The 14118-nt window shown below is 38.9% G+C and overlaps 1 protein-coding gene across 2 annotated transcripts in view; it reads right to left on the bottom strand.

Moving 5' to 3' along the window:
* far1 (fatty acyl CoA reductase 1) overlaps nt 1-14118 on the bottom strand; it is a 39594-nt gene that overhangs the window by 2899 nt on the left and 22577 nt on the right. Inside the window, exons 8-12 of one of the 2 annotated variants that reach the window (XM_023289629.3) lie at nt 12471-12592; nt 12297-12364; nt 8384-8555; nt 2961-3090; nt 1190-1317 (exon numbers count right to left, since the gene is read on the bottom strand). In XM_023289629.3, the coding sequence (XP_023145397.2) occupies nt 1190-1317; nt 2961-3090; nt 8384-8555; nt 12297-12364; nt 12471-12592 (620 nt within the window). Of the gene's footprint in view, nt 1-1189; nt 1318-2960; nt 3091-8383; nt 8556-10511; nt 10684-12296; nt 12365-12470; nt 12593-14118 lie in introns of both variants that reach the window. The other variant, XM_023289627.3, reaches the window with a different exon arrangement.

Genomic DNA, 14118 nt, shown 5'->3' with positions numbered 1-14118 from the left:
CTGGAAAGACAAAAACATCAGAATGAAAGTCACATTTCTACCAGATATGAGGGTTTAATGGACAAATACAGAGATTAAGCTAAGCTAGGCTAAGTTATGCTAAGGTAAGTCAAGCTAAGCTTAAATAAGCTAAGCTAATATAAGTCAAGATAAGCTAAGACAAGCTAAGTTAAGATTAGCCAAGCTAAGTCAAGATATGCTAAGTTAAGATAAGCTAACCTAAGCCGAGATATGCTAAGACAAGCTAAGTTAAGATAAGCTAAGCTATGTCCACATATGCTAAGTTAAGACAAGCTAAGTCAAGATAGGCTAAGCTAAGAAAAGTCAAGATATGTTAAGTTAAGACAAGCTAAGATAAGTTAAGACAAGCTAAGCTAAGTGGAGATATGCTAAGACAACATAAAATTGGATAAGCTAAGCTAATAAAGGTCAAGATACACTAAGTCAAGACAAGCTAAGATAAGCTAGGATAAGCTAAGCTTAGTTAAGATAAGTTAAAATACGCTAAGTTGAGACACGCTAAGTTAACATAAGCTAAGATAAGCCAACATACCAACTTAAGATAAGCTAAGCTGAGACAAGCCAAGACACACTAACTTAAGATAAGCTAAGCTAAGTCACGATATCCTAAGACAAGCTAAGTTAAGATATGTCAAGTTAAGATACGCTAAGTTAAGACAAGTTAAGAAAAGTCAAGATGTGCTAAGTTAAGGCAAGCTAAGTCAAGATAAGATAAGCTGAGAAAAGTTAAGATACACTAAGCAAAGACAAGCCGAGTTAAGACAAGCTAAGCTAAGTTAGGATAAGCTAAGATAAGATAAGCTAAGTCAAGACATGCTAAGTTAAGACAAACTAAGTTAAGATAATTTAAGCTAAGAAAAGTCAAGATATGCTAAGTTAAGGCAAGCTAAGTTAAGCTAAGCTAAGAAAAGTTAAGATACACTAAGCTAAGATAAGCCAAGATAAATTAAGATTAGCTAAGTCCAGATATGGTAAGTTAAGACAAGCTGAGATCAGTTAAGATTAGCTAAGCTAAGTCCAAATAAACTAAGTTAAGACATGCTAGGTTTCTCTGCAGTATGCTGGTCCAGATGGAGATCTTGTCATATAATATTTCTTCCTGTGTCAGTACGAGGCTGCAGGATCAGATTTTTACAGATTTTACAAATTTATTGGTGCAGATTCTTACTTGTTGAGGTGTTTGCGGGCAGCTGGAAGACCCGACAGCTCCTCGTTCAGAACGTATTTCTTGGTTCCCATACAGTAGTTCTCCATGTACTCTGCCCAATGCAGCTGACGCACATCGAAGTTAAAAACCTGCAGAATTAAGCACAAAAAACACCATCAGCGACCAACAACAACATTTATTATCAGAGACGTAACTGGTTAGTGTGTTTGTGTCTGTTAGTGAGTGTTAAAAGAAAAAAAAGGCTGTTGAGATGAAAATAAAGCTGCATGATACTAGAGAAAACTGACAAGCTAAGCTAGGTTAAGATATGCTAAGACAATCTAAGATAAAATTAGCTAGGAAGATAAGCTAGGCAGAGAGAAGTAAGGTAAAATAAGCCAAGATAAACTAAAGTAAGATAGGATAATTTAAGCCAAGATAAAATTGGATTAGCTAAGATATGCCAAAATTAGCTAAAGTAGGATAAGTGAAGATATGCAAAGATAACCAAAACCAAAATAAAAAAAAGGTGAGCTAAGCTAAGAAAAACTAACATAAGCCACAAATAAAATTACCCAAACCAAGCCAAGACTAGATAAGCTACGATATGTTAAGCCAAGATAAAGTAAGATAACCTAATCTAAAATAAGCCAAAATACACAGACAAGCTAAGATAAATTAAGGTTAGATAAGTCTAAACAAATTGAGATTAGCAAAGATAAGCTCAGGCAAACCATGATATGTGAATATAAGATAAGGTAAGATGAGCTAGGATGAGCCGAGATTTACAAAGTTAAGACAAGCTAAGGTAAATTAAGATAAGATAAGCTAAGGTAAGCCAAGATACGCCAAGTTAAAACAAGTTAGAGTAAGTTAAGATAAGCTAAGCTATGATAAGCCAAGATATGCTAAGTTAAGACAAGCTAAGATAAGATAAGCTAAGATATTGTAAGCCAAGATTAAGTAAGATAAACTAAGCTAAAACAAGCCAAATTATACTGACAAGGTAAGATAAATTGAGATTAGATAAATTTGGACAAATCCAGATATGCTAAAATAAGCAAAGCCGAGATAACATTACTGAGATAAACTGAGCAAAGATGAGCTAAAATAAGCAAAGATAAACCAAGATGCACAAAGTTAAGACAAGCTAAAGTAATTTAAGATAAGCTAAACTAAGATAAGCCAAGATATGCTGAGTTAAGACAAGCTAAGACAAATTTAGAAAAGCTAAGCCGAGATAAGTCAAGACAAGCCAAGTTAAGACAAGCTAAGCTAAGATAAGCCAAGGTATGCTAAGTTAAGATGAACTAAGAAAAGTTAAGGTAAGCTAAGCTAAGTCAAGACATGCTATGTTATGACAAACTAAGATAAGACAAAATAAAACTAGCTAAGCCAAGCCAACACAATATAAGCTATGTTAAGATAAAGATAAGCTAAGCTAAAATATGCCAAATTATGCTGATAAATTAAAATTAGATACATTTAGACAAATCCAGATACGCTAAAATAAGCTAAGCCAAGATAACATTACAGAATTAGTTTCCTTTTGTTCAGATTAGCTTCCACTGAGAGAAAAGGCTGAAATGTGTCATACTTGAATCCACCAACAAGCCTTTCACAGATTCCTGATAAACAACATCTTTGTTCACTATAAACCGACGTCAGCAGTGAATGAATGAATGAATGAATGAATGAATGTGTTTCTCCAGTCAGACATTAACTCAGCCAGTCTGCTGCCTCTCTGTAGCGTCTGCTTGTTTCTGAACAGAGCTTCCCTTCATCCAGATACCTTCTTGTCCTCGGGGCTCATCTGGGCCAGCAGCATGGCCACGTTGTCGGTGTTCCACACCCAGGAGTGGCTGGTGAAGTACTCCAGCACCATCATGGCTTTGTGGAGGCGGCTGATGGTCTTCATCATCCTGAGTTGGAGGAGGGATGATGAGGAGGAGGAAGAGGCAGGGTTGGACAGACGGATAGTGAACAAGACTCAAAATAATCACAAGCTCTTTGAATCAACACAAAGTATTTCCACACAATCAAACAGTTCAGTTTCAGCATGAAGCAACACGTTGACCAGTTTAATTTATTATAAATGAAGCCAAATACTTTAAATGCTTCTGATTACATTAAATTGGACCAAAGTTTCACCTTAATGCTGAAGAAAGCTATTTAATCGTGTAGAAATACTCTCCTTTATTGCAACATTAATGAATTTAATATCATGTAAATACTGCATGATTTAATCTTTTCTTGTTTGTTTTAAAGTATGTATCAGGCACCACTTTCCTTTTTTCGAGTGCAGTTGTTGAACTACCTCAAAGAAATATTTAACTACAAAGACAAACAAGGTTAAATTTACTACCCCAATTTAATATTTAACACCATAAGGACACGTCAGTCACCTTTTCTTTCAGTTTAAGCCGTGAGCATGACTTCAATCAGCTTCACAGATTTGACAAAAGAAGATTTTGATTCCCAAAAGGTGATAATTTGAGATTTACGGTGCTACGAGCTGGTTTATCTACCTTTTGTAAGATGTACATTTCAATATTGTTGCTGTCCTGTGAAAAAAAATTTCAAAATATCAAGTCTTTTTCAGCTTTGTGGATGGTTAATATATCAGCTACTACAAACATGGAGGTTTACGCTAATGTGGCATCACCAGACAGATAAAATGCAAACGACAAGTGTCTAGAATAACACAGAAATTTTCCCAAATTACTCAAACTGTGTCCAAAATGGCCCAAAATTACTCGATAATGGTTGACAATGACACCAAAAAATCTGCAAAATTACCCAGAAAGTGCTCAAACCAGCATAAAAGTATCCTAAAGTTCTACAAAAATATTTAAAATTACTCAAATTGTCAAAATCCTGTGTAAAATTACAAAAATGACAAAAATTATCTGGAAATGTCGTGTCATGAGATGGTGATGAATTGTTCAAAAGTAAATGCTCATAAATTGTTGAAATGACTCAAAAAAACGACCAAAACAACTCAAAATGTGTTCTTAGCGTAAACGTTACTAACAAATCTCTACTGACATAACAAAGCTCTATTGTACTATCTCCTACAAGGAACTGGAGTAATGCCGACTATTTGTGGTTGTTTCGGTGCAGTTTGCAGTCAAAGCTGTTGGATTTGGCGCCGCAAAGGAAACAGAAAGGTTGAAATTCCTGCCTCAAGTTCCTGCAGTGGAAATCCATCCGTTGTTATCTTTCTACAGAGTCAGGTTAGCTGTTTGTAGCTTTGACACTATGTTAATCCAACTAGCTCCTCACTATGGCTTCATATCTACACTACAAGCATGACTGTGTCGGTTTTCTCGTTTAAATCTCCAAGGCCTTCGATTCAATAGACCTCATGATTCTTCTGCAAAGGCTCTCTAGCATTGGTTTGTCCTCAAGCTGGATTAACCGGTTTGCCAGCTACCTTAATAATCATATACAGCGAGTAAAGTCAGAGAACTTTATGTCAGAACCCCTGATCGTCACTAAGGGTGTACCTCAAGGCTCCATCTTGGGCCCAACTTTGTTTTCTATCTAGATAAATGATGTGGCCAAGACTACTGGTGCCTCTCAGACACACCTCTACACTGATGACCCCATTCTATACTCCACTGGCTCATCACTTAACTCTGCTTCATCTATCATTCATTCAACAGCCTTACTTCAATCAACGAGTCTTTTCATGACCTTTGCTTGTGCCTAAATTCCAAGAAAACAAAATGTACGTTATTCAACTGGACAAACTGTGTCTCCAGCCCCCCAAAGATGATCAAAATTGGGGTTCCTTTACCGTAATAAGGCCTCCTTCACATACTCAGCCAGAAACACTCTTGTGAAGGTGACCATCCTGCCCATGTTTGACTAAGATGTCATTTCATGGTGTTGTGTCTCTCGCTTAAATCTCTCGGAAAGTGAACAGGAATTTCCCAAATTAGGAACTTCGTTTTCACTGGACAGCAACAATACGTGATGACTGTGGCTTCAGATTTGGAAATGTACATACTGGTTTCACCACTTTAACATCTTTAGAAACTTGCCAAATAACCCAGTGAGGTTTCTCAAACTGTCTCATAGCACCGTAAGCTGTCAGGTTAAGAGTTTTCTTCCTCTAAGGACAGTGACTGAAAAAAATCAGCAGAAATTAACTGGATTTAATCTGTGTGCTGGTCAGGAGGACAAACAGTAGAGTTTTATAATGGACCAAGATTCAGTTCAATATTTTACCCAAAATAATTCAAACTAAATCGGCTTTAGTTCCAGAAACATAAACAGAATATCGTCCTCCTGGTAACACAAGAGAATCCAGTTAGTACACTTCATTTCTGTGTTAGTTCAGATGTATGTGATAATTTATGGTGCTTTGGTAGTTGGTGTGAGGATGTAGAAACACTGAGGAAAATCTGAGTTTCAGTAGATTAAATAAACAGTTTTACCAGATTTAAATTGGAGATTTTCAACAGTTTTAGTTTATGAATCAAAAGAACTGAACATTTACTCTGATGACTCAGATTCTCTGTGAATGATTCAAAGGACGTGACAAAAAAACATGCAGACGACCCAGTGAGGACCAAAGAAAACCAATGAAATGTGAGTTTACTGTTAAACCAAGTTCATTTCAGAGGCAGTGTGAAGTTCTGGCCAATGTAGCCCTTATCAGAGGGAGTTTGAGGCTTTAGTTTCCTTTTTGAACACAAAGGAAAACACAAACTCAAAATATAGTAGGCTATAAATGGATGAATGTGTTTTCCATAAGAGTCAGAGGTAGTTTGAGCTTTTTAAAAAAGCATTTCTGGCAGATAAGATTTGTTTTCAGGTCAGTAATCTCACCTACATCCACATGACGATAGTTTAGTTTTTGGAGACATATTTACATCAAAATTCTTCATGTTGTAGAACACTCGCTGTCTGAAATGTCTCTGGTTTAGCAGAATAAAAGAGCAGTAAAGAGAGAAAAGCAAACACAGATGTGGACAGAAATCAGTTGAAATGCAGCCTCGTTGTTTCCAGAGAGACGTAACGCATCTCCAACTGAACACAACTTTCTGCTTCGACCAGGAAGTCCCGTGGTGAGTCAGGGTCTGTCGTGACTGGCTGATTGGGTGAGGATCGGAGGGAGGAATGATGGACGTCGTGATCACAGCGAAAAGGATGGAAACCGAGTCGTGACGAGCCGTCTTTATCAACCAAGTCCGGCTGCTGCCACGAGGTCAAGTTCAGACGCTGCAATCGTTTCTGCTGCCCTGGACTCGTCTTTGCTTCCACCAACCCACAAATCCAGTCAGAGACACACAGTGAAGCGCTTTTCAGACATGATTTCTGTTAATCTGATCGCATCTGAGTGTGTTGGCTTCATCTTTCACGTAAAAGCTGCGATAGCAGTTTTAAGACAAGGCTCCATCTTGGGCCCAACTTTGTTTTCCATCTACATAAATGACGTGGCCAAGGCTACTGGTGCCTCCCGGATACACCTCTATGCTGATGACACCATTACATACACGACTTTACACAGTGTATCATAGATGTATTATAGGGACTGAGGTTGAAATTCCAGTTGAACATTTATATTGTATGCATTATTACAGTCGAAGTTCTCCAAAAAACCTCAAATGAAAAGGATGAAAATGCTCTCAAGGCCACATAAAGGTGAAATAACAGTTGTTCCATGGGCGTAGATATGCACAGCTCTTTTAAACTTGGAGAAAATAATCCAAAACAGCTGGAAACAACAAACTGTTCCTTTCATTATTGGCTCCCTTTAATCACAATCTGTCTTCATGGGCAGTAAAGTTGTATTTTTATCAACATGGTGCTCTTTCTGATGTTTTTGTCCAATATTTGTGCTTAAAAGTGGAAAAAATCTTCCTTAAATTGCCTCCGTCACGTATTTCCGACTTGTGAATACTACTTGATCCGACCTAGTAAGACTACTGTCGTGTCGCCTTTGTCTTTCATGTGAAAGTTTTTCTGCCTTTACTCGGTAAGACTGCCATCTCAGCTTTTACGTTTTTGAAGAGTTAATTTCTTCACTGTGAGGTCTGAATGAAGTCGTTGGATCATGAAAATCAGAATAACATCAGAAAAACAGAACACTAGAAGACTAATGAAGCAGCAATGTGGTGTATTCGATGTCTGAAAAGGGCTTTAGAATGGTGGGAACGTGGTGAACATCTGAGAACATGGTAGAAACATGTGGAGAACATGTGAGGATCATGTGGAGGATGTGTGGAACATGTGGGGAACATCTAGGGACATGTGGAGAACATGTGGGAACACTGGAGATGTTCTCAGATGTGAAAAACATCTGAAAACATGTTGGGGAGCATGTGGGAACATGTTGAGAACATCTGAGAACATGGTGGGAGCATGTAGGGAACATCTGGGAACATGGGCCTAACGTGGGGAATATGTGGAGAACATCTGAGAACACATGTTCCCCACGTGTTCTCAGATGTGGAAAACATCTGAGAACATGGAGGCATATGGAAAACATGTAGAGAACATCTGACAACACATGTTCCCCACATGTTCTCCACATCTGAGAGCATCTGAGATGTTCTCAGATGTTAAGAACATCTGAGAATATGGTGGGAGCATGTGGGGAACATCTGGGAACATGTATCTAACATGTGGGGAACATGTGGAGAACATTTGAGAATACATGTTCCCCACGTGTTCTCAGATGTGGAAAACATCTGAGAACATGGGGGCATATAGGGAACATGTGGAGAACATCTGAGGACATGTGGGGACAAGTGCAGAACATCTGAGAACATGGTGGGAACATGTGGAGGACATGTGGGAACACGTGGAGAACATCTGAGGACATGCGGGGACAAGTGCAGAACATCTGAGAACATGGTGGGAACATGTGGAGGACATGTGGGAACATGTGGAGAACATCTGAGAACATGTAGGGAAGTGGAGAACATCTGATAACATGGTGGGAACATGTGAGAACATGTGGAGAACATCTGAGAACATGTGGGGAACATGTGGAGAACATCTGAGAACATGGTGGGAACATGTAGGGATGTGGAGAACATCTGATAACATGGTGGGAACATGTGGAGGACATGTGGGAACATGTGGAGAACATCTGACAACATGTGGAGAACATCTGACAACATCTGGGAACATGTGGAGAACAAGTGGAGAACACATGGGGGCTGGCTGGGACAGGGTTGAGGGGCAGTTGAAGCTTACCGGGGCTTGCGGCCCGTCAGCCTGAGATAGCCGTCATAGAGCAGAGCCGGCAGAGTGTGGCTGACGGCGGTCCAGTACTGATTAGTAAAGGGGTTGGAGCGCAGATTGACATTGGGCCTTCTGAAGGCCTGCTCTAAGGGATTGGTCTTGAAGGTCATGTTTATACAGTACTCTGTGGGAGAGAGATACAGATGACGGGACAACGAGGACACAGAGGACGAGATGAAGAAGAAGAAGAATGTGTTTCCTCTTCCTATATTAATACAAAGCAAGATGCAGGCCCTGAATGAAGACTCTGCTAGCATGTCATTAGCATCGTAACATGATTGTAGGGATGTCCCAGTCAAGTTGGCTTGGCTCCGATCTGATCGATTTAATGTTTGGGTTTGTGCTCTTGAATCTTTGTGAGTTAACCAATAGAATGCAGTCTATGATGTTGACCAATGATGTTGCTTCTTGTAGTCATAGTCGCTTTATGTCTTATGGCTGTAAAAATAGCCTTAAGATATGTAAGGTGGTTTCTTGGACCATGGTAATATGTATTAACGCCAAGTCTTCCAATAAACAAAGAGCTTTTGGATTTAATACACATACCACGGTCCGTTTTTTTTTCTTTTACCATAGTAACTACAAATATGCCTTTACTAGTGTTTTTACACTTAATCTGATCTGAGTCATTTAATCCCAATCTGATGTGATTACAGTAGATTATACACACTTAAATTACAGTGAAATTATTAGAATCAACCCAATGTAGGTGCTTGACAACTGAATAGCTCTGCTATGGGTCAAGAAAAAAAATGCATTTCTAGGATTTTGTCTGGTTTCAATGTGTTGTAGATCAGCTGTAGTACCTGGTTATTCCAGCAGGTGGAGCCACTTCCTGTTTAATCCTGTAGAGACCAGAGGCGTTGTCACTCAGACTATAGTTCATGTTAAAGCAGAGAGTATGGTGGGGGTTTAGCTAGCAACAGGCACCATGACAAAGATTTCTGAGATGTTTAATGACCTCTAACCAGGTCTCATGTTTTTAAGACAAACTAGGATTGATTAGGATTGCATATTTCTGGTAGCACAGAAAGTTGTACTTTCGGTATAATAAAATTTTAAAAAGTAGTTAGACAGAAAGCACTATTTCGGGTGGAAAACATTAAAACTATAGGGAGCTCAAACGAAATGTAAACTACTAACGAAGTAATATTTTGGATGGAATAAACCTTTTAAAGTACAAGTGTTTGGATGGAGAAAGACCTTTAAAACTTCAACTATTTGGACAGAAAGTAGTGTTTTTGGTAGAATAAACCTTTAGAACTGTAAGTAGTTGGACAGGAAGTAGTATTTTTGGTAGAATAAACTTTTAAAACTACGGCTGATGGTATTTTGGATGGTGCTAATCTTTTAAAACTATAGGTTGAACCCTATATCAATAATCCAGTTCAGTAGGTGGCACTGTGGTACTAATACTGTCGTCCTGACACAGTGTTCCTTTATCCCAGTAGCATAGAAACCAGAGCCACCATAGCCACCCAATAAAATGTCTGTTAATTATTCCATTGTTGATTGACAACGCTGCCAGTTATTGATTGAACTCTTCAAAATGTGCACCGTTAGCATCCTATTAATTAGCATCCATGCTGCTAATTAAACTCTCTCTTTACCACTGCTGAAGGATTGGCCTGAGGTTTGCATCGATACCTTGATGGGATCGGGACATCCCTACACCAAACTGGATCCAGTTCCCACTGTCGAGGCAGTTTACAAGCTAGCAGAGGGTTTTTTACAAAGGACCAACACCCGAGCCGAGTTCCCAAAAACGTCTGCAAACTCAGGTCCACCTCAGTCCATTTATGGGCTGATCTGAGATGACCTGAGTCCGTTAACATTTCGGAAACTCGACCAAAACTATTAACATTGCAAGTGGCAAAGAGTGCAGAACCCATCAGGAAGGCCGCTGGGTTATACACTCTTAAAAACCAACAAAACTGCACACAAGCATCTTTAACACTTTGCGGCTATGACGTCAGGCGGCTACGCTAACAGAAGAGTGAGAGGAGTGAAGCAGCAGAGGTTTGTGTCGGGTTGTTGTCGTTAGGACAGCAGCGGTCCAAGTCGGCGACGGTGAGGTTACCTGGGTTGTCGTCCAATCAGCCTGAGGTACAGATCATAGAGGAAGGCCGGAGCTTTGTGGCTCACGGCGATCCAGTACTGATTGATTAGGTGATTGGATGTGAGATTAACATTGGGCCGACGGAAGGCCTGCTCAAGGGGGTTCCTCTTGAAAGTGGATATTACATGGTACTCTAAGAAGAGAAGGTTGTTCAACACAAGGCGTCAATGAGCAGCTGGAAGATTCATCACACATCCTAGGAGCTTCAGTAGAACGCAACAGGACTCCTCTTTGAGGTTCCTGAAGGTGTTTCGTCTCTCATCCAAGAGGCTTCTTCAGTTCAGCTCAGAACTGAAGAACTGTAGGACTGAAGGAGTTGCGTTCTACTGAAGCTGCGTTCTGTTGGAGCTGGACTACCAGGACCTGGATGACAAACATTTCTCATAGAGGTTCTTGGCTTTATACCTACAGTAGCTGAAAGACTTCCTGTGTTACCTTGATCTACTAAAACTACCCCAGATATCCTTTGATGCTACAATTTATTGAAAGACTGACCAAAAACCCCGAAATAAACAACCCACAACGTGGTAAAATCTCATACAAAGCTAATCAATACTTCAGCAATTCATTACAAACTTGAGCTTCTCACTTTACACAAGACTAAAAATACCTCCATCCCTCTATTTTTATTACTTTTATAAGACTGAACTTCCTACACTTGCTTTTTATTTGTCTTGCAATGTTTGTTTTTCTCTTTTATTCTTTATCCAACTTCAATTATTTTCTACTTGTCTCTATTCCACTGCGTTCCACCAAAACATCAAAGAGGAGGTTCCATCAAGAAGTTCAAAATCTGTGTGTTTAAGAAGTAAAAGCTGTTCCTGGTTTAGATTATGACCACCACTCCCATCAAGTAGTGTTTTTGTGCAGCGACACCATTTTGAAGGGGTCGCCGCCAAATTTAAACCAGGCACTGTTTTTGCTTTTTATCGGTGGAACCTCTTGACAGTACCTTAGAGTTGGTCATAAATGTCACAAGATGTTCCTCAGCTAACGGCTTAAAAGAACAATTTCCCATTTTCTGATCAACTGGAGCTGCCAAAGTAGTTGAAACGTACTTGGAACTTTAGTGCTAGCAAGTTAGCCTGTTGTTTTGCTTATAATGTACTTCCCTTTTAATTTGTTTATATATTCTTTCTTCCTCCTCATGTCATAATTTATATTTTTTGCAGTTATCTGATAATCAAGTTGTCATTTTCTACATGAACAGAGTAAAACTGGCTGTACAATATCGACAAGAAGTTGTCAGCTAGCACCATTACCGTTTTTTTCATGCAATATTTTTGGTCTTAGGATTGATAGTTCAATCAAAAGCCCAAAATGTAGCAAAAAGAGGTTGAATCTTTTATTCTTCTTCCACACAAAACCTGACATTTATCAGATCTGTGCAGCTCCCACTGAAGCTTAAAATAAAAAATGAAAAAATAATAATATGTAGTAGTATTCTTCAACATCTGCAAATGAAATCATTAAGTTTGAAAAAGAAACTAAGCAGTTTTACTATTTGAGTGAATATTTGTTATTTACTAAATGTATCTTAATACAAGATAAGAAGTGTGATTTGAGTAATCTAAGAAAACTGTCGTGTTTCTGCTCTGAACCTGTATCTGGAAGGAACTGGTGAACAAAGACTCCCAGTTGGGGTGTGGCAGCAGAGACTCAGATTACAATCAGGGCTGGTGGTTTGGTGTTTAAGCTGCTATTGTCGGGGGATTTGACAGGCTGTGTTCAGGGAAGAAAACGTACCAACTTCCCCCCAGTGGAACGGGTTGATACCTCCAGTCGTGCAGTTGTAGACCAGGATGTTTTTAGGCCTGCAGACAGGAGGGAACATTTCAGCTGAATTCCACTTTAACAATACATTTCAGTACAATTTGAGCAGAAAATGCATGTGAGAGAACACGAGTGTGATCGTCCAACCTGGCGTACGATCCGGAGTACCAGGCTGCAGCCAGCGTGGCGTTAATGACGACGTCTACAGGAACTAGATCGGCCACGGCGTCATTAGAAGCTCTCATCGTACGTAGGATTCCTTTACCAGCCTGCAGGAGAACGACTGTTAACGCAAGTTCAACTTATCCAGGCTTCGTTGTGTTAACTGGATCAACAAAACCAAATATCTCAATCAGAGATAAAAGGTATCATGTTACGGTTTTATACGTTCATTTCCAATTTCTCTATGGGAAGATTAAGGCCAAAAAAGCCTCATATGTTGTTAAAGTCCCAACATGAAGACAACAGGAAGCATATTGTAACTCTGCTCATTTAACAACATCTAGACCTCTATGAACACCAACATCTAGACCTCTATGAACATCAACATCTAGACCTCTATGAACATCAACATCTAGACCTCTATGAACATGTAGACCTCTATGAACACCAACATCTAGACCTCTATGAACATCTAGACCTCTATGAACATCTAGACCTCTATGAACACCAACATATAGACCTCTATGAACATCTAGACCTCTATGAACACCAACATATAGACCTCTATGAACATCTAGACCTCTATGAACACCAACATCTCGACCTCTATGAACACCAACATATAGACCTCTATGAACATCTAGACCTCTATGAACACCATCTAGACCTCTATGAACATCTAGACCTCTATGAACACCATCTAGACCTCTATGAACATCTAGACCTCTATGAACACCAACATCTAGACCTCTATGAACACCAGGTTCTGGTTCCTACCAATGAGTCCACATCAACATTTAGTCTAAATATCTAAAAACTGGAACCTTGTCTGGTCAAACTTTAACACATCAAATTCTACTGATGTTAGAGCCTCAAAAGTTGGTGAAATATTGATATATACACTTACATTAACTTTATGGAGACACAACACAAGCCTGGTTGTAAATTTTGTACTGATTTTCATACTTATTGGCCAATGATATTCTTTATTGTCAATTTGGACAAATTTTGAGTCATTCTGAACAATTTTGAGTAGCTTGGGATAATTTTATGTAACTTTTGGGTCTAATTTTGAAGAATTTGGAGACATTTTAGACATGTTTCAAATCTTTCAGGATAATTATGAGACATTTTGGGCATTTTAAGTCATTTTAAACTGGTTTCACGTCAAAATATCTCAAAACTGGAGCTTTGTCTGGTCAAAGTTTAACATCAAATTCTACTGATGTTAGATCCTCAAAAGTTTGTGAAATGTCAACCAAAGACTGTATTTTAGTAGAAATATGGATCCATCTATAGATATACACCTACAGGAACTTTATGGAGACACAATACCAACCTGGATTGGACATTTTGCACTTCATTCCGTTTTCAAGAACCAATAATTATTATTGTTAACATTTCGAGTCAATTTAGACCATCTTCATCTTAGTTTGAATAAAGTTTCAAATAATTCTGAGTCTTGTGGGACAAGTTTCAAGTATTTTTTGACACTTTGGAGAATTTCAGGCATGTTTGAAGCCATTTTGGATGAACTTTATCTTATTTGGGATCAATTCTGAGCCTTTCTCGAAAAATTTCAAGTAATTTCAGACAAAATTCAAGTCATCTTTGGTGAAATGTCGACCAAAGA

Source organism: Amphiprion ocellaris, chromosome 3 (genome assembly GCF_022539595.1).
Source record: "Amphiprion ocellaris isolate individual 3 ecotype Okinawa chromosome 3, ASM2253959v1, whole genome shotgun sequence".
Lineage (NCBI taxonomy): Eukaryota > Metazoa > Chordata > Actinopteri > Pomacentridae > Amphiprion > Amphiprion ocellaris.
The sequence above is the reverse complement of the archived record's forward strand: the minus strand, read 5'-3'. Positions and strand labels throughout refer to the sequence as shown.